The sequence below is a fragment of the Bubalus bubalis genome, chromosome 3 (genome assembly GCF_019923935.1).
Source record: "Bubalus bubalis isolate 160015118507 breed Murrah chromosome 3, NDDB_SH_1, whole genome shotgun sequence".
NCBI classification, from domain to species: domain Eukaryota; kingdom Metazoa; phylum Chordata; class Mammalia; order Artiodactyla; family Bovidae; genus Bubalus; species Bubalus bubalis.
Genome location: NC_059159.1, coordinates 51809719 through 51830216, shown reverse-complemented (window position 1 = coordinate 51830216; position 20498 = coordinate 51809719). Strand labels below are relative to the sequence as shown.

Genomic DNA, 20498 nt, shown 5'->3' with positions numbered 1-20498 from the left:
TGTTGGAGAAGACTCTTGAGAGTCCCTTGGACTGCAAAGAGATCCAACCAGTCCATCCTAAAGGAGATCAGTCCTGGGTGTTTGTTGGTAGGACTGATGTTGAAGCTGAAACTCCAATACTTTGGCCACCTGATGCAAAGAGCTGACTCATTTGAAAAGACCCTGATGCTGGGAAAGATTGAGGGCAGGAGGAGAAGGGGATGACAGAGGATGAGATGGTTGGATGGCATTACCGACTCAATGGACATGGGTTTGGGTGGACTCCAGGAGTTGGTGATGAACAGGGAGGCCTGGTGTGCTGCAGTTCATGGGGTCGCAAAGAGTTGGACACGACTGAGCAACTGAACTGAACTGAGAACATTTTCAAACAAAAACCAAGAGAATTAATCTTTGGAAATCTTAATTGTACAAGAAGCACTAAAAGGAGTCTCTTTCTTGTTAAATGAAAGGACACTAATCAGTAACTTATATCCATATGAAGAAATAAGGCGGATCTGTAATTTCATAGGTAAATATAAAAAACAATATAAGTATATTTTGGTAGCTCTTTTTCTCCTATTTGATTTTTGAAAGCAACTGCATAAAGCAGTAATTTTATGTCTGTGGTAATAAGCATGGGTCTTGGGGCTCCCAAAAACCATACTTAGATTTAGTTATTCACCAGGAGCAGTGATAGATTTAGCAAACAGCTGTATACACAGCTAAGATTTATTGCAGTGAAAGGATACAAAGCAAAAACAGCAAAGAGAAGGCACACAGGCAAAGCTCCAGGGGAAGTCAGGCACAATCTTCCAAGTGTCTTCTCTCAATGGAGTCATACAGGGCACTCTTAGATTCCCAGCAATGAATTGTGGTAACCTGTGTGAAATAATTGCCAACCAAGAGAGCTTGTTAAAGATTCAGCACCCAGTGTTTTTATTTGGACTGGTCATATAGGCAGTCTCTGCCTAACACTTTACCAAAGTCTAGACTCTCAGAAGAAAAGCACATGTTTGGCATTAACCTTATTTTTGCATAGACATTTTAGACACAGAGAGACTTTCTTATCAGTTTGTGATTGGAACCTTCCTGAAATCTAAAAGCCAACCAAGGGCTGCTTTTATATGCAGACATTTTTAGAGATAAGCAACTTGGCCTGCTGTACTCACTCTTCTGCACAGGTGTAATGTTTAAAGATAAAATTTAAATTAAAGAACACAGTGTGAGGGGGGAAGAAACTGTTATTACAGGAGCAGTGTTTTTGTATACTTCTGAAATTAAGTTCATATCAATCCAAATTAGATTTTATAAATTAAGGTGTTTATTAAAATTCTCAAGAATTATACAAAAAAGATCATAATGACATGGATAACCACAATGGTGTGATCACTCACCTTGGGTCAGACATCCTGGAGTGTAAAGTCAAGTGGGCCCTAGGAAGCATTACTACAAAGCTAGTGGAGGTAATGGAATTCCAGCTAAGCTATTTCAAATCCCAAAAGATAATGCTATTAAAATGCTGCACTCAGTATGTCAGCAAATTTGGAAAACTGAGCAAGTGGCAACAGGACTGGAAAAGGTCAGTTTTCATTACAATCCAAAGAAGGAAGGTACCAAAGAATGTTCAGGCTACTACACAGTTGTGCTCATTTTGCATTCTAGTAAGGTAATGCTCAAAATACTTCAAGCTAGATTTTAGCAGTATGTGAGCTGAGAACTACAAGCTAGGTTTAGAAAAGGTAAAGGAACCAGAAATTAAATTGCCAACATTTGTTGGATCACAGAGAAAGCAAGGGAATTCCATAAAAAACTTCTGCTTCATTGACTATGTGAAAGCCTTTGACTATGTGAATCACAACAAACTGGAAAATTCTTAAAGAGGTAAGAACCAGACCACCTTACCTATCTCCTGAGAAACCTGTACACAGGTCAAGAAGCAACAATTAGAACCTCACATGGAACAACTGACTGGTTCAGAATTGGCAGGATATATTTAAAGTATTGAAAGGGAAAAATTCTACAATCATGATTACTCTACCCAGCAAGGATCTCATTCAAAATTGATGGAGAAATAAAAAGCTTTTCAAACAAGTGAAAGTTAAGAGAATTCACTACCACCAGACCAGCTTTACAACAAATGTTAAAGGGATTTATATAGTCAAGAAATATAAGAGAAGGAAAAAGATCTACAAAATCAACCCCAAACAATTAAGAAAATGACAATAGGAACATATGTATCAATAATTACTTTAAATGTAAATGGATTAAATGCTCCAACCAAAAGACACAGACTGGCTGAATGGATACAAAAATAAGACCCATATATATGCTGTCTACAGGAAACCCACTTCAGACCTAAAGACACATGTAGACTGAAAGTGAGATGATGGAACAATATATTCTATGTAAATGGGAAGCAAAAGAAAGCTGGAATAGCAATCCTCATATCAGACAAAATAGACCTTAAGATAAAGAAGATTACAAGAGAAATGGAAGGACACTACGTAATGATCAAGGGATCAATCCAAGAGGAAGACACAACAATTGTAAATATCTATGCACCCAATATAGGAGCACCTCAATACATAAGACAAACACTAACAGACATAAAAGGAGAAATTGACAGTAGCACAATAATAGTAGCATACTTTAACACCCTGCTCACACCAATGGACAGATCATCAAAACAAAATTAATAAGGAAACACAAATCTTAAATGATACATTAGATGAGATGGATCTCATTGATATCTTCAGGACATTCCATCCAAATGCAAAGAATACAGCTTCTTCTCAAGTGCACATAGAACATTCTCCAGGATAGACCACATCTTGGGTCACAAATCAAACCTCAGTAAATTTAAGAAAATTGAAATGGTATCACACATCTTCTCCTACCACAACACTATGAGACTAGATATCAATTACAAGAAAAAAGCTGTAAGAAGTACAAACGCATGGAGATTAAACAACACGTTTCTAAATAACTAACAGGTTACTGAAGAAATCAAAAGGGAAGTCAGAAAATTTCTAGAAAGAAATGACCATGAAAACACGACAACTCAAAACCTATGGGATGCAGGAAAAGCAGTTCTAAGAGGGATGTTTATAGCAATACAATCCTACCTCAAGAAACATCGAATAGGCAACCTAACTTTACACCTAAAACAACTGGAAAAAGAAGAACCAAAACACCCCACAATTAGTAAAAGGAAAGAAATCATAAAGATTTGAGCAGAAATAAATGAAAAATGAAAGAAACAGTGGTAAAGATTAATAAAAGTAAAAGCTGGTTCTTTGAGAAGATAAACAAAATAGACAAACCTTTGGCCAGACTTATCAGGAAAAAAAGAGAAGAATCAAATCAACAAAATTGGAAATGAAAAAGGAGAGGTTGCAGAAATACAAAAGATTAAAGAGACTGTTATAAACAACTATGTGGCAATAAAATGGATAAACTGGAAGATATGGACAGATTCTTAGAAAAGTTCAATCTTCTAAGACTGAACCAGGAAGAAATAGAAATTATGAACAACAACAAAATTACAAGCAGTTAAATTGAAGCTGTGATCAAAAATCTCCCAAAAAACAAAAGCCCAGGACCAGATGGCTTCACAGCAGAATTCTATCAACATTTAGAGAAGCGCTAATACCTACCCTTCTAAAACTCTTTCAAAAAATTGCAGAAGGAACACTTCCAAACTCATTCTATGAGGCCACCGTCACCCTGATACCAAAACTAGATAAAGACAACACAAAAAAAAGAAAACTACAGGCCAATATCACTGATGAACATAGACACAAAAATCCTTAACTAAATTTTAGCCAACAGAATTCAGCAACACATCAAAAAGCTCATACACCATGATCAAGTGGGGTTTATTCCAGGAATGCAAGGATTCTTCAGTATACACAAATAAATCAATGTGATACACCATATTAACAAATTGAAAGGTAAAAACCATATGATAATCTCAATAGATGCAGAAAAAGCCTTTGACAAAATTCAATACCCACTTATGATTAAAACTCTTCAAAAAGTGGGCATGGAAGGAACCTACCTCAACATAGTAAAGGCCATATATGAAAAGCCTACAGCAAACATTATTCTCAATGGTGAAAAACTGAAAACATTCCCCCTAAGATCAGGAACAAGACAAGGGTGTCCACTTTCACCACTGTTATTCAACATAGTTCTGGAAGTCCTAGCTACAGCAATTAGAGAAGAAAAAGGAATCCAGATCGGGAAAGAAAAAGTAAAGCTCTCACTGTTTGCAGATTACATGATACTGCACATAGAAAACCCTAAAGATAATATCAGAAAATTACTATAGCTAATCAGTGAATTTAGCAAAGTTGCAGGATACAAAATCAATACACAGAAATCACTTGCATTTCTATATTTCTAAAAATGAAAAATCAGAAAAATTAAGGAATCAATCCCATTTACCATTGCAACAAAAAGAATTAAATAAGTAGAAATAAGCTTACCTAAGGAGACAAAAGAACTGTACACAGAAAATTTCAAGACACCAATGAAAGAAATCTGAGATGACATAAACAGATGGAGAGATATTCCATGTTCCTGGGTAGGAAGAATCCATATTGTGAAAATGACTTTACTACCAAATGCAATCTGCAGATTCAATGTGATCCTATCAAATTACCGATGATATTTTTCACAGAACTAGAACAAAAAATTTCACAATTCATATAGAAACACAAGACCCTGAATAGCCAAAGCAGTCTTAAGAAAGAAGAATGGAGCTGGAGGAATCAACCTTCCTGATTTCAGATTATACTACAAAGCTACAGTCATCAAGACACATGGTCCTGGCACAAAAACAAGAAATATGGACCAATGGAACAAGATAGCCCAGAAATAAACCCATGCACCTATGGGTACCTTATTTTTGACAAAGGAAGCAAGAATATACAATGGGGCAAAGACAGCATCTTCAATAAATGGTGTTGGAAGAACTGGGACAACTACACATAAAAGAATGAAATTAGAACACTTCCTAACACCCACAAAGATAAACTCAAAATGGATTAAAGACCTAAATGTAAGACCAGAAACTACAAACTTCTTAGAGGAAAACATAGGCAGAACAGTTGATGACATAAAGCAGAATCGTCTGTGATCCACCTCCTAGAGTAACGGAAATAAAAGCAAAAGTAAACAGGTGGAACTTGATTAAACTTAAAAGCTTTTGCACAGCAAAGGAAACTGTAAGCAAGGTGAAAAGACAACCCTCAGAATAGGAGAAAATAATACCAAATGAAACAACTGACAAAGGATTAATTTCCAAAAGCAGCAGCTCATACAACTCAATACCAGAAAAACAAACAACCCAATCAAAAAGTGGGGAAAAGACCTTTCTCCAAAGACATTTCTCCAAAGAACACATACAGATGGCTAACAAACATATGGAAAGATGCTCAACTTCGCTCATTATTAGAGAAATGTAAATCAAAACTACAATTCTGACCTTACGCTGGTCAGAATGGCCATCATCAAAAAGTCTACAAACAGTAAATGCTGGGGAGGGTATGGAGAAAAGGGAACACTCTTGCACTGTTGGTGGGAATGTAAATCGATACAGCCACTATGGAAGATGGTATGGAGATTCCTTTAAAAACTAGGAATAAAGCTACCATATGACCCAGCAATCCCACTCCTAGGTATATCCCTTGAGGAAACCAAAATTGAAAAAGACACATTGTTCATTGCAGCACTATTTACAATAGCTAGAACATGGAAGCAACCTAAATGTCCATCGGCAGATGAATGGATAAAGAAGTTGTACATATACACAATGCAATATTACTCAGCCATAAAAAGGAACGCCTCTGTGTCAGTTCTAATGAGGTGGATGAACCTAGAACCCATTGTATAGAGTGAAGTAAGTCAGAAAGAGAAAGATAAATATTGTAATCTAATGCATATTACAGAATCTAGAAAAATGGTACTGAAGAATTTACTTATAGGGCAGCAATTCAGAAAGAGACATAGAGAATAGACTTATGGACATGGGGAGGGGGAGGAGAGGGTGAGATGTATGGAAAGAGTAACATGGAAACTTACATTACCGTATGTAAAATAGATAGCCAACAGGGAATTTGCTGTATGGCTAAGGAAACTCAAACAGGTGCTCTGTATCAACCTAGAGGGTTGGGACGGGGAGGGAGATGGGAAGGAAGTTCAAAAGGGAAGGGATATATGTATACCTATGGGTGATTCATGTTGAGGTTTGACAGAAAACAAAAAAATTCTGTAAAGCAATTATAATTCAATAAAAAAATAAGACATCACTTTGCCAACAAATGTCCATATAGTCAAAGCTACGATTTTTCCAGTAGTCATGTATGGATATGAGAGTTGGACCATAAAGAAGGCTGAGCACTAAGGAATTGATGCTTTTGAGTTGTGGTACTGGAGAAGACTCTTGAGAGTCCCTTGAGCTTCAAGGAGATCAAACCAGTCAACCCTAAAGGAAATCAGTCCTGAATACTCATTGGAAAGATTGATACTGAAGCTGAAGCTCTAAAACATTGGCCACCTGATGGGAAGAACAAACTCACTGGGAAAGACCCTGCTGCTGGGAAAGATTGAGGACAGGAGGAGAAGGGGGTGACAGAGGATAAGATGATTAGATAGCTTCTCTGACTCAATGGACATGAATTTGAGCAAACTCCGGGATATATTGAAGGACAGGGAAGTCTGGCTTGCTGCATCCATGGGGTCATAACTAGTTGGACCAACTTAGCACCTGAACAGTAACAAATGCAAGAGAATGAAGTTAGACCCCTACCTCACACTGTACAGAAAAGTTAACTCACAATGGATCAAGGGCTAACAAGGTGCAGATTTTCTTGACCTTGGATTAGGCAAAAGTTTTTAAAATATTTCAGATCATGTATCTGATCAGAGTCTAGTTCCAGAATATATAAAGAACTCTTAGAGAGTTCAACAATAAAAAGACAGTGCAATTTTAATTTTGACCAATAATTTAAATACATATTTCTCAAAAAAAAAAAAAAGACAATCAGTATGCACATGAAAAGATGGGCAACATCATTAGTCATTCAGTTCAGTTCAGTTGCTCAGTCATGTCCGACTCTTTGCGACCCCATGAATTGCAGCACACCAGGCCTCCCTGTCCATCACGAATTCCCGGAGCCTACCCAAACTCATTAGTCATTGCTGCTGCTGCTGCTAAGTCACTTCAGTCGTGTCCGAGTCTGTGCGACCCCATAGACAGCAGCCCACCAAGCTCCCCCGTCCCTGGGATTCTCCAGGCAAGAACACTGGAGTGGGTTGCCATTTCCTTCTCCAGTGCATGAAAGTGAATAGTGAAAGTGAAGTCGCTCAGTCGTGTCTGACTCTTAGCGAACCCATGGACTGCAGCGTACCAGGCTCCTCTGTCCATGGGATTTTCCAGGCAGTGGGTTGCCATTGCCTTCTCCACGTTAGTCATTAGGGAAATGTAAATCAAAACCAGAGTGAAGTACCACTTCATACCTTTTATGGTAAATATATTGAAAAAGATGGGCAATAGCAAGTGTTAATGAAGCTATGGGGAAACTGGAAATCTCATGCATGGCTAATGGAAATGTAAAATTGTGCAACTGCATTGGAAAAAAAAATGTGGCAGTTCCTCAAAATTTAAACATAGAGTTTCCATATGAACTAGCAATTCTATTCCTAAGTTTATACTCGAGTTTTTTTTAAATGTATTAACATAAAAGCTTATACACAAATATATATAGCAGCATTATTCATAATAGAAGTGGAAACAGTGCAAAATGATCACTACTTTATGTATAGATAAATTGTGGTATATTCATACAATTCAGTAATAATATACGATACAAGGACCTTGAAAACATTATGCCAAGTGAGAGAAGCCAGACATAAAATGCCATATATTATAAGATTCTAGTTTATGAAGTGTCCAAAACAGATAAATCTGGGGCTTCCCAGGGTGGCATTAGTAGTAAAGAACCCACCTGCCAATGCAGGAGGTAAGAGAGAGGTTTGATCCCTAGGTCAGGAAGATCCCCTGGAGGAGGGCATGGCAATCCACTCCAGTATTCTTGCCTGGAGAATACTATGGACAGAGGAGCCTTGTGGGCTACACTCCATGGTGTCACAGAGAGTTGGACACGACTGAAGCCACTTTGCATGCACACATGCATATGAAGAGAAAGTAGATTACTGCTTGTCAGGGGTTAGGGGAAATAATCCAAGTAATTCAGGGAGACTAATGGGCATGGGGTTTCTTTTTTGGTGAGATTAAAATATTCTGTAATAGATTGTGTTCCAGGTTGTAGAACCTTGTAAATGTGCTAAAGAACCACTAAATTTAAAAATCTTTAATAATTTTTAAAATAAAACAATTGGCAAGTTGAGCCCCACAATCCATAAAAAGAATAATGCACCACAGCCATAGTGGTGATTCTAGGAATGAAAGAAAGGTAAGCTCAATATTTGAAATTTTGCTAGTGTAATCCACCATATTAGCAGTTTAAAAAGAACAACTACATGATTATATCAATTGGTGCAAAAATTTTTTTTACAAATTTATTTATGATAAAAACTTGTTAAATCAGAATAAAAGTTATCTACATAAAATCTACAGCTAGTATAAGGTAAAAAATATTCTGTATATGTAAGGAAGGTTTGGAGGAAATATTTTTTATAATTTTCTTGACTTTTGAAATAGAATGCATGTAGCATTCTTGGGTAGAAGTTATCAGTAGTTGGCAAAAGTAGGGTGTTTTTAAATACACCTACTCTGGTACATTGTACTGAGTAGTTTCTATAAACCTTATTCATAATCATGACTTTGATTAAAGGACACATCATTAATTTTCTCAGTCTTCTCTCTGTCCCATTAGAAATTTGACTGTTTTCACTGTTGTATTTATCTTACTTTCTCCCTATTTTTTAACAGGTGTATTCGACACAAGAATGATTGGGGGGCTCTTATTCTAGTCGATGATCGCTTCAGGAGTAACCCAAGTCGATACATATCTGGTAAGAGTCTCAGCTGGGCTTAGAGTTCGAGTTGGTAGCAAGCTTTAGTATTTAATGACTTCTATTTTTAAAGACAAAGAATTGGTTAGAGAATTTGAATTACTAGATCTAACATGAAAAAATTCACATTGCCTGGAAATCTAGCCTTTTAATGCTTCTATGTTTACAAAAGATCTTTAGAGAGAAGAATCTGGTTAGTTCTAAGGGATCATCGAAAAAGCAAGAGAGTTCCAGAAAAACATCTATTTCTGCTTTATTGACTATGCAAAAGCCTTTGACTGTGTGGATCACTATAAACTGTGGAAAATTCTGAAAGAGATGGGAATACCAGACCACCTGGTATCTCTTTTTTTTAATTTTATTTTTTAACTTTACAATATTGTATTGGTTTTGCCATATATCAACATGAATCCACCACAGGTATACATACTCGTGTTCCCCATCCAGAACCCTCCTCCCTCCCCATACCATCCCTCTGGGTCGTCTCAGTGCACCAGCCCCAAGCATCCAGTATCGTGCATCGAAACTGGACTGGTGACTCATTTCACATATGATATTATACATATTTCAATGCCATTCTCCCAAATCATCCCACCCTCTCCCTCTCTCATAGAGTCCAAAAGACTGTTCTATACATCAGTGTCTCTTTTGCTGTCTCATATACAGGGTTATTGTTACCATCTTTCTAAATTCCATATATATGTGTTAGTTTACTGTATTGGTGCTTTTCTTTCTGGCTTACTTCACTCTGTATAATAGGCTCCAGTTTCATCCACCTCATTAGAACTGATTCAAATGTATTCTTTTTAATGGCTGAGTAATACTCCATTGTGTATATGTACCACAGCTTTCTTATCCATTCATCTGCTGATGGACATCTAGGTTGCTTCCATGTCCTGGCTATTATAAACAGTGCTGCGATGAACATTGGGGTACACGTGTCTCTTTCAATTCTGGTTTCCTCAGTGTGTGTGCCCAGCAGTGGGATTGCTGGGTCATAAGGCAGTTCTATTTCCAGTTTTTTAAGGAATCTCCACACTGTTCTCCATAGTGGCTGTACTAGTTTGCATTCCCACCAACAGTGTAAGAGGGTTCCCTTTTCTCCATACCCTCTCCAGCATTTATTGCTTGTAGACTTTTGGATCGCAGCCATTCTGACTGGCGTGAAATGGTAGCTCATTGTGGTTTTGATTTGCATTTCTCTGATAATGAGTGATGTTGAGCATCTTTTCATGTGTTTGTTAGTCATCTGTATGTCTTCTTTGGAGAAATGCCTGACCTGTCTCTTGAGAAACCTGTATGCAGATCCAGGAAGCAACAATTAGAACTGGACATGGAACAACAGACTGGTTCCAAATAGGAAAAGGAGTACATCAAGGCTCATATCATCAAGTACATATTGTCACCCTGCTTAGTTAAATTATATGCAGAGTACATCATGAGAAACGCTGGGCTGGAAGAAGCACAAGCTGGAATCAAGATTGCCGGGAGAAATATCAATAATCTCAGATATGCAGATGACACCACCCTTATGGCAGAAAGTGAAGAGGAACTAAAAAGCCTCTTGATGAAAGTGAAAGAGGAGAGTGAAAAAGTTGGCTTAAAGCTCAACATTCAGAAAATGAAGATCATGGCATCTAGTCCCATCACTTCATGGGAAATAGATGGGGAAACAGTGAAAACAGTGTCAGATTTTATTTTTGGGGGCTCCAAAATCACTGCAGATGGTAATTGCAACCATGAAATAAGATGCTTACTCCTTGGAAGGAAAGTTATGACCAACCTAGATAGCATATTAAAAAGCAGAGACATTATTTTGCCAACAAAGTTCCATCTAGTTAGTCAAGGGTATGGTTTTTCCAGTGGTCATGTATGGATGTGAGAGTTGGACTATGAAGAAAGCTGAGCGCCAAAGAATTGATGCTTTTGAATTGTGGTGTTGGAGAAGACTCTTGAGAGTTCCTTGGACTGCAAGGAGATCCAACCAGTCCATCCTAAAGAAAATCAGTCCTGGGTGTTCATTGAAAGGACTGATGTTGAAGCTGAAACTCCAATACTTTGTCCACCTGATACAAAGAGTTGACTCATTGGGAAAGACCCTGATGCTGGGAAAGATTGAGGGCAGGAGAAGGGGACGACAGGATGAGATGGTTGGATGACATCACCAACTCAATGGACTTGAGTTTGGGTGAACTCCAGGAGTTGGTGATAGACAGGGAGGCCTAGCGTTCTGCAGTTCATGAGGTCACAGAGAATCGGACACGACTGAGTGACTGGACTGAACTGAGCTGAATGTAGTATATTAATCAATTAAGATCCTTCAGTTTCATCAGAATGTGGTTTTGATTCAGTAGCATAGCAATAATTTATTTAGCATTGTCAGGGGAAAAAACTGTTCCACAGAAATTAATTTTTCAAGAAATATTAAGTTTTACATTTAAGCACACAAGCAATCCATTGGCTGCATAGGATTCTTCTTTCATTTTGGGTTATTTGATTTTTATTGTTTGTTTAGAAATGCTTCTGTTGTTACAGAGTTTATATTAATCAGAGTTAGTATCTTCTAAAAAGAAAAAAATGCACCACTGCATACTGCAAGATGAAGTAGGTGGTCATTTTTCCCCACTCGAATGAACAAACACCATGTGCCTATTGTTTTCATCCAGCTGGAGCACAGTCCCTTTGAAATCAATATCAGGAATCTGTCTGTTATTAAAGAACTGTTAGAAATACTTGCATTTTTATTGTTAGCTTTAGAGCTAAAAAGTTCGTACCATACTATAATATAATGAAATGATGCTAATTTTTTGTTTCAGATTAGCTGTCTATGTATATGTACTCTACTTTTTATATTTCAGAACCTAATCATTATATCTGATTCAATATTAAAACATATCCACCTGGATTGAAGCAGGAAATGCTGCTTTAGTAATCTTTTCTCCTCTTTCCCTGTAGAGCAAGCCATTGAGTTTAGGCCAAGTCATAACCAAAGGCAAATGTTAAGTGCTTATGTTTAGTCAGCAGGTGGAGCTCAGATTCTTTCAAGTTTTCAAAAGCAAACTGACATTTTATACTGAAAAGGCCTTTTTTTTAAATCACAAAAAGGTCAAAATGAAAGTGATAACTATAATGCTAAAATTTTTAAATTTGAAAATTTTTCATATTTTTATTTGGTATAATTATTTTCCCCAAGCAAACAAAAATCAAGAACTTTAAAGAAATGAATGATTTAAATTTTTTTTATTTTCAAATCTGGAACTGAAATTTTTACCTCAGATTCGTTGATTTTTTTTTTTAATTAAACATTTTTTATTATTTTCTGTAAGATTTTATTTTTTTCTGAGACTCATAAAGAAGACTGAAATCTTACATAGGCAGTAACAGCACAACGTACAGATTCCTTTTGATGACTAATTTTTGTTTAAATTCAATTTGCATAAGAATAGATTGATAGAAAATCTCCATTAAACAGAAAAACTAAAAGAATATATTTGTAATGAAAGTCTAATTGTTCAAGTTGCTTGATGCCCTGTCTTATCTTCCTCTCAACTGAAAAATGGCATAATGAATTTTTAAACTACTCCGAAGGATGATTATAGTTTTAGCAATATCAGCAGAGAATATTTATTTTCTAAAGTCCAAATATCTGAATTTCATTCTGAAGTGGGTCATTATCCAAGACACCTTATACTGTTAATATGGTTTATTTTTATGCAGTTTTCATATGTCACAGGATCAAATCTTATCTCTTATAACTTGATTATTTATATATTAAAAATAAATATATATATTCATATAGGACATGATTTACCCATAAAATGGTGTTATTCCTTTTACCCAGAATAGTTTAATATATTTGGAATTGGGAGAAGGGAGACCAAAAAAACCGTCTTTGAGACTGTAAAAGTGAGAAAGGGTAAGTGGCTCAGTTGTGTCCTACTTTTTGTGACCCCATGTACTATAGCTTGCCAGGCTCCCCTGTTCATGGAATTCTCCAGGCAAGAATACTGGAGTGGGTAGCCAGTGGGAATGCCCTTCTCCAGGAGATCTTCCTGACCCAGGGATCAAACCTATCTCTCCCACATTGCAGGCACATTCTTTTACCATATGAGCTACCAGGGAAGCCCAAGAATATCAGAGCCGGTAGCCATTCCTTTCTCCAGGGGATCTTCCCCACCCACAGATTGAACCTAGGTTTCCTGCATTACAGGCAGACTCTTTATCATTTGAGCATCAGGGAAGCCCAAAGTGAAAGCGTTAGTCACTCAGTTGTGTCCAACTTTTTGCAACCAGATGGACTGTAGCCTCCCAGGTCCCTCTCTCCATGGAATTCTCCAGGCAAGAATACTGGAGTGGGTAGCCATTCCCTTCTCCAGGGGATCTTCCCAACCCAGGGATCAAACTCCAATTTATTTTTGCTCAAGGAATCAAATTTAAAAGTTGTAATAAGAGATTGTGTTGTTTACAACTTATGTTTTCTCTGCAATTAAAAGATAGGCAATTTTTGTGGGGAATTATAATAAAATTCCCCTTCATGGATCACAGCCTTGTTGTGGCAAAGGGGCTTGCGTAACTCAAGCTATGAGCTGTGCTGTGCAGGGCCACCCAAGATGGATGGGTCATAGTGGAGAGTTCTGACACAACGTAGGTACACTGGAGGAAGGGTTGCAAACCACTCCAGTATTCTTGCCACGAGAATCCCATGAAAAGTATGATAAGGCAAAAAGATATAATGCCGGAAGATGAGCCCCAAGGAAATTAAAGACACTTGCTCCTTGGAAGGAAAACTATGACAAACCTAGACAGCGTATTAAAAAGCAAAGACATCACTTTGCCAGCAAAGATCCATATAGTCAAAGGTGTGGTTTTTCCAGTAGTCATGTATGATAATTGGATTATAAAAAAGGCTAATAGCCAAAGAATTGATGCTTACGAATTGTGGTGCTGGAGAAGACTCTTGAGAGTTTCTTGGACTGCACGGAGATCAAACGAGTCAATCCTAAAGGAAGTCAACCCTGAATATTCATTGGAAGACTGATGCTGAAACTGAAGCTCCAATACTTGGGCCACCTGATGCGAAGAGCTGACGCCTTGGAAAAGACCCTGATGCTGGGAAAGATTGAGGGGAGGAGGAGAAGGGGACAACAGAGGGTGAGATGATTGGATGGCATCACCAACTCAATGGACATGAGTTGGAGCAAACTCTGGGTGATGGTGAAGGACAGGGAAGTCTGGGATACTTCAGTCCATGGGGTCACAAAGAGTCAGACACAACTTCGTGACTGAACAATAACAACAATGATAAAATTAAATTTGCCTTATTCCCCAGTTATTCAGATTGATAAATAATACATTTCCCTATCTCCATTCTACTCCTACTGTCTCTTCCCTCCATCCAGTTGACAGTCACTGCATGTAAAGAGAAATGCTACTGATACCAGAGCATATTGTACTTAAGAAGGTAAAAAGGCAGGAAAACGGTTGAGAACCATTCTATATACTCTAAATTCAAAGTAGATTATTTCATCAGAGAAGTTATCTAATTGTTTTTCTTAGTATATCGTCACGAATAACCAAAGTTTCTTTGCTGGTTTTACTTTTTGCCTTAGGACTTTCTAAATGGGTTCGACAGTTGATTCAGCACCATTCAACCTTTGAGAGTGCACTGGAGTCCTTGGCTGAATTCGCCAAAAAGCACCAAAAGGTCATTGCTGCATCCAAAGAAGACAGAAAATCTATACAGGACGGTGAGCCTACACTTGGAGTGGCTTGTTTGAAGGACAGTACCTATTTTTTAGAAGCAGCAAGCCATTTATCACCAGAATATGCTATGGAAGGTAAAGCAAAAATGTGTTTAAAACTACCATATCCTAAAATGATAAATGAAAGTCCATCATCTCCAAAAAGGAGAAAAGTATGAAAAGTTCTACCCATTTACATTTAGTAGAGAAGTCTCATTATATTCAGTGAAATGATATTTGTTATGCTACAGATTAATGTTCTTAAATATGTTGGTTTGTAATATAAGGTGTTATCATAAAAGAATGAAATAGTATAGTGTATTGGAATGGGAACAAACTTTTGTCAGAGACCTATACATATTTTCTGGTTTTCCACTAAGAAGCTTTGCCACTAATTGTGACCCTCTGAGCAAGTCACTTAACATTTTGAGTCTTAATAGAAGAAGGAATATCTGCCTACCTGTCCCTCCAGAGACAGATGTGAAAGTCATTTATTCTAAATGATAAAAAAATAATAGTTTAAAATATCATAATATGCTAGATTAGAATATAATTTGAAAACAATAGAATATAATTTAAATATATTAGAGTATAATATATCAGGAGTTAGCAAATTATGGCCTATGGACCAAATTTGGCCTGCTCTCTGATTTTGTAAGTAAAGTTTAATGGAATGCAGTCACAGTCAATCACTTACATATAGTATACAAGAGCAGAGTTAAGTAGTTGTATATATTACACTAGAACATACTTGAGTAGTTGCAACAGATACTATATGACCCACAAAGCCTAAAATATTTATTGTCTGGCCTATTACAGAAAAAGTTTGCTAAACTGTGTTCTATATCATTGGATATCATTTTATTTGTTTTATTTAATATATAATAGTTGTTTCATATATCACTTTTTAAATATTTATTTTATAGTATATGCTTGTATCCTAACTAAATGTTATAGTGAATTCTAGGCCATTATACTAGTTTCTAGTCCAGGTCTGATTACCAACCAATTTTATTTTATTTTATTTTTAAACTTTACATAATTGTATTAGTTTTGCCGAATATCAAAATGAATCTGCCACAGGTATACATGTGTTCCCCATCCTGAACCCTCCTCCCTCCTCCCTCCCCATTCCATCCCTCTGGGTCGTCCCAGTGCACCAGCCCCAAGCATCCAGTATCGTGCATCGAACCTGGACTGGCAACTCGTTTCATACATGATATTTTACATGTTTCAATGCCATTCTCCCAAATCTTCCCACCCTCTCCCTCTCTCACAGAGTCCAAAAGACTGTTCTATACATCAGTGTCTCTTTTGCTGTCTCGTACACAAGGTTATTGTTACCATCTTTCTAAATTCCATATATATGCGTTAGTATACTGTATTGGTGTTTTTCTTTCTGGCTTACTTCACTCTGTATAATAGGCTCCAGTTTCATCCACCTCATTAGAACTGATTCAAATGTATTCTTTTTAATGGCTGAGTAATACTCCATTGTGTATATGTACCACAGCTTTCTTATCCATTCATCTGCTGATGGACATCTAGGTTGCTTCCATGTCCTGGCTATTATGAACAGTGCTGCGATGAACATTGGGGTACACGTGTCTCTTTCCCTTCTGGTTTCCTCAGTGTGTATGCCCAGCAGTGGGATTGCTGGATCATAAGGCAGTTCTATTTCCAGTTTTTTAAGGAATCTCCACACTGTTCTCCATAGTGGCTGTACTAGTTTGCATTCCCACCAACAGTGTAAGAGGGTTCCCTTTTCTCCACACCCTCTCCAGCATTTATTGCTTGTAGACTTTTGGATCGCCGCCATTCTGACAGGTGTGAAATGGTACCTCATAGTGGTTTTGATTTGCATTTCTCTGATAGAGTGATGTTGAGCATCTTTTCATGTGTTTGTTAGCCATCTGGATGTCTTCTTTGGAGAAATGTCTATTTAGTTCTTTGGCCCATTTTTTGATTGGGTCATTTATTTTTCTGGAGTTGAGCTGTAGGAGTTGCTTGTATATTCTCGAGATTAGTTGTTAGTTGCTTCATTTGCTATTATCTTCTCCCATTCTGAAGGCTGTCTTTTCACCTTGCTAATAGTTTCCTTTGATGTGCAGAAGCTTTTAAGTTTAATTAGGTCCCATTTGTTTATTTTTGCTTTTATTTCCAATATTCTGGGAGGTGGGTCATAGAGGATCCTGCTGTGATGTATGTCAGAGAGTGTTTTGCCTATGTCCTCCTCTAGGAGTTTTATAGTTTCTGGTCTTACGTTTAGATCTTTAATCCATTTTGAGTTTATTTTTGTGTATGGTGTTAGAAAGTGTTCTAGTTTCATTCTTCTACAAGTGGTTGACCAGATTTCCCAGCACCACTTGTTAAAGAGATTGTCTTTAATCCATTGTATATTCTTGCCTCCTTTGTCAAAGATAAGGTGTCCATATGTGCATGGATGTATCTCTGGGCTTTCTGTTTTGTTCCATTGATCTATATTTCTGTCTTTGTGCCAGTACCATACTGTCTTGATGACTGTGGCTTTGTAGTAGAGCCTGAAGTCAGGTAGGTTGATTCCTCCAGTTCCATTCTTCTTTCTCAAGATCGCTTTGGCTATTCGAGGTTTTTTGTATTTCCATACAAATTGTGAAATTATTTGTTCTAGCTCTGTGAAGAATGCTGTTGGTAGCTTGATGGGGATTGCATTGAATCTATAGATTGCTTTGGGTAGTATACTTATTTTCACTATATTGATTCTTCCAATCCATGAACATGGTATATTTCTCCATCTGTTAGTGTCCTCTTTGATTTCTTTCACCAGTGTTTTATAGTTTTCTATATATAGGTCTTTAGTTTCTTTAGGTAGATATATTCCTAAGTATTTTATTCTTTCCGTTGCAATGGTGAATGGAATTGTTTCCTTAATTTCTCTTTGTTTTCTCATTATTAGTGTTTAGGAATGCAAGGGATTTCTGTGTGTTGATTTTATATCCTGCAACTTTACTATAGTCATTGATTAGTTCTAGTAATTTTCTGGTGGAGTCTTTAGGGTTTTCTATGTAGAGGATCATGTCATCTGCAAACAGTGAGAGCTTGACTTCTTTTCCAATTTGGATTCCTTTTATTTCATTTTCTGCTCTGATTGCTGTGGCCAAAACTTCCAAAACTATGTTGAATAGTAATGGTGAAAGTGGGCACCCTTGTCTTGTTCCTGATTTTAGAGGAAATGCTTTCAATTTTTCACCATTGAGGATAATGTTTGCTGTGGGTTTGTCATATATAGCTTTGATTATGTTGAGGTATGTTCCTTCTATTCCTGCTTTCTGGAGAGTTTTTATCATAAATGGATGTTGAATTTTGTCAAAGGCTTTCTCTGCATCTATTGAGATAATCATATGGTTTTTATTTTTCAATTTGTTAATGTGGTGTATTACATTGATTGATTTGCGGATATTGAAGAATCCTTGCATCCCTGGGATAAAGCCCACTTGGTCATGGTGTATGATCTTTTTAATGTATTGTTGGATTCTGATTGCTAGAATTTTGTTAAGGATTTTTGCATCTATGTTCATCAGTGATATTGGCCTGTAGTTTTCTTTTTTTGTGGGATCTTTGTCAGGTTTTGGTATTAGGGTGATGGTGGCCTCATAGAATGAGTTTGGAAGTTTACCATCCTCTGCAATTTTCTGGAAGAGCTTGAGCAGGATAGGTGTTAGCTCTTTTCTAAATTTTTGGTAGAATTCAGCTGTGAAGCCGTCTGGACCTGGGCTTTTGTTTGCTGGAAGATTTTTGATTACAGTTTCAATTTCCGTGCTTGTGATGGGTCTGTTAAGATTTTCTATTTCTTCCTGATCAAGTTTTGGAAAGTTGTACTTTTCTAAGAATTTGTCCATTTCTTCCATGTTGTCCATTTTATTGGCATATAATTGTTGATAGTAGTCTCTTATGATCCTTTGTATTTCTGTGTTGTCTGTTGTGATCTCTCCATTTTCATTTCTAATTTTATTGATTTGATTTTTCTCCCTTTGTTTCTTGATGAGTCTGGCTAATGGTTTGTCAATTTTATTTATCCTTTCAAAAAACCAGATTTTGGTTTTGTTGATTTTTGCTATGCTCTCTTTTGTTTCTTTTGCATTTATTTCTGCTCTAAGTTTTAAGATTTCTTTCCTTCTATTAACCCTGGGGTTCTTCATTTCTTCCTTTTCTAGTTGCTTTAGGTGTAGAGTTAGGTTATTTATTTGACTTTTTTCTTGTTTCTTGAGGTGTGCCTGTATTGCTATGAACTTTCCCCTTAGGACTGCTTTTACCGTGTCCCACAGGTTTTGGGTTGTTGTGTTTTCATTTTCATTCGTTTCTATGCAAATTTTGATTTCTTTTTGATTTCTTCTGTGATTTGTTGGTTATTCAGCAGCATGTTGTTCAGCCTCCATATGTTGGAATTTTTAATAGTTTTTCTCCTGTAATTGAGATCTAATCTTACTGCATTGTGGTCAGAAAAGATGCTTGGAATGATTTCTATTTTTTTGAATTTACCAAGGCTAGCTTTATGGCCCAGGATGTGATCTATCCTGGAGAAGCTTCCATGTGCGCTTGAGAAAAAGGTGAAATTCATTGTTTTGGGATGAAATGTCCTATAGATATCAATTAGGTCTAACTGGTCTATTGTATCGTTTAAAGTTTGTGTTTCCTTGTTAATTTTCTGTTTAGTTGATCTATCCATAGGTGTGAGTGGGGTATTAAAGTCTCCCACTATTATTGTGTTATTGTTAATTTCTCCTTTCATACTTGTTAGCATTTGTCTTACATACTGTGGTGCTCCCGTGTTGGGTGCATATATATTTATAATTGTTATATCTTCTTCTTGGATTGATCCTTTGATCATTATGTAGTGACCATCTTTGTCTCTTTTCACAGTCTTTGTTTTAAAGTCTATTTTATCTGATATGAGTATTGCTACTCCTGCTTTCTTTTGGTCCCTATTTGCATGGAAAATCTTTTTCCAGCCCTTCACTTTCAGTCTGTATGTGTCCCCTGTTTTGAGGTGGGTCTCTTGTAGACAACATATGCAGGGGTCTTGTTTTTGTATCCATTCAGCCAGTCTTTGTCTTTTGGTTGGGGCATTCAACCCATTTACGTTTAAGGTAATTACTGATAAGTATGATCCCGTTGCCATTTACTTTATTGTTTTGGGTTCGAATTTATACACCGTTTTTGTGTTTCCTGTCTAGAGAATATCCTTTAGTATTTGTTGGAGAGCTGGTTTGGTGGTGCAGAATTCTCTCAGCTTTTGCTTGTCTGAAAAGCTTTTGATTTCTCCTTCATACTTGAATGAGATCCTTGCTGGGTACAATAATCTGGGCTGTAGGTTATTTTCTTTCATCATTTTAAGTATGTCTTGCTATTCCCTCCTGGCTTGAAGAGTTTCTATTGAAAGATCAGCTGTTATCCTTATGGGTATTCCCTTGTGTGTTATTTGTTGTTTTTCCCTTGCTGCTTTTAATATTTGTTCTTTGTGTTTGATCTTTGTTAATTTGATTACTATGTGTCTTGGGGTGTTTCGCCTTGGGTTTATCCTGTTAGGGACTCTCTGGGTTTCTTGGACTTGGGTGATTATTTCCTTCCCCATTTTAGGGAAGTTTTCAACTATTATCTCCTCAAGTATTTTCTCATGGTCTTTCTTTTTGTCTTCTTCTTCTGGGACCCCTATGATTCGAATGTTGTAGCGTTTAATATTATCCTGGAGGTCTCTGA

At 37.0% G+C, this 20498-nt stretch overlaps 1 protein-coding gene across 10 annotated transcripts in view; it reads left to right on the top strand.

The window, feature by feature from the left end:
* Positions 1-20498, top strand: part of BRIP1 (BRCA1 interacting helicase 1) — a 190514-nt gene that overhangs the window by 163417 nt on the left and 6599 nt on the right. For all 10 annotated transcript variants that reach the window (XM_025281165.3, XM_044939611.2, XM_044939612.2 and 7 more), the window contains 2 exons: positions 8939-9021; positions 14631-14858. In XM_025281165.3, coding sequence (XP_025136950.1) covers positions 8939-9021; positions 14631-14858 — 311 coding nt within the window. The remainder of the gene's footprint in view (positions 1-8938; positions 9022-14630; positions 14859-20498) is intronic.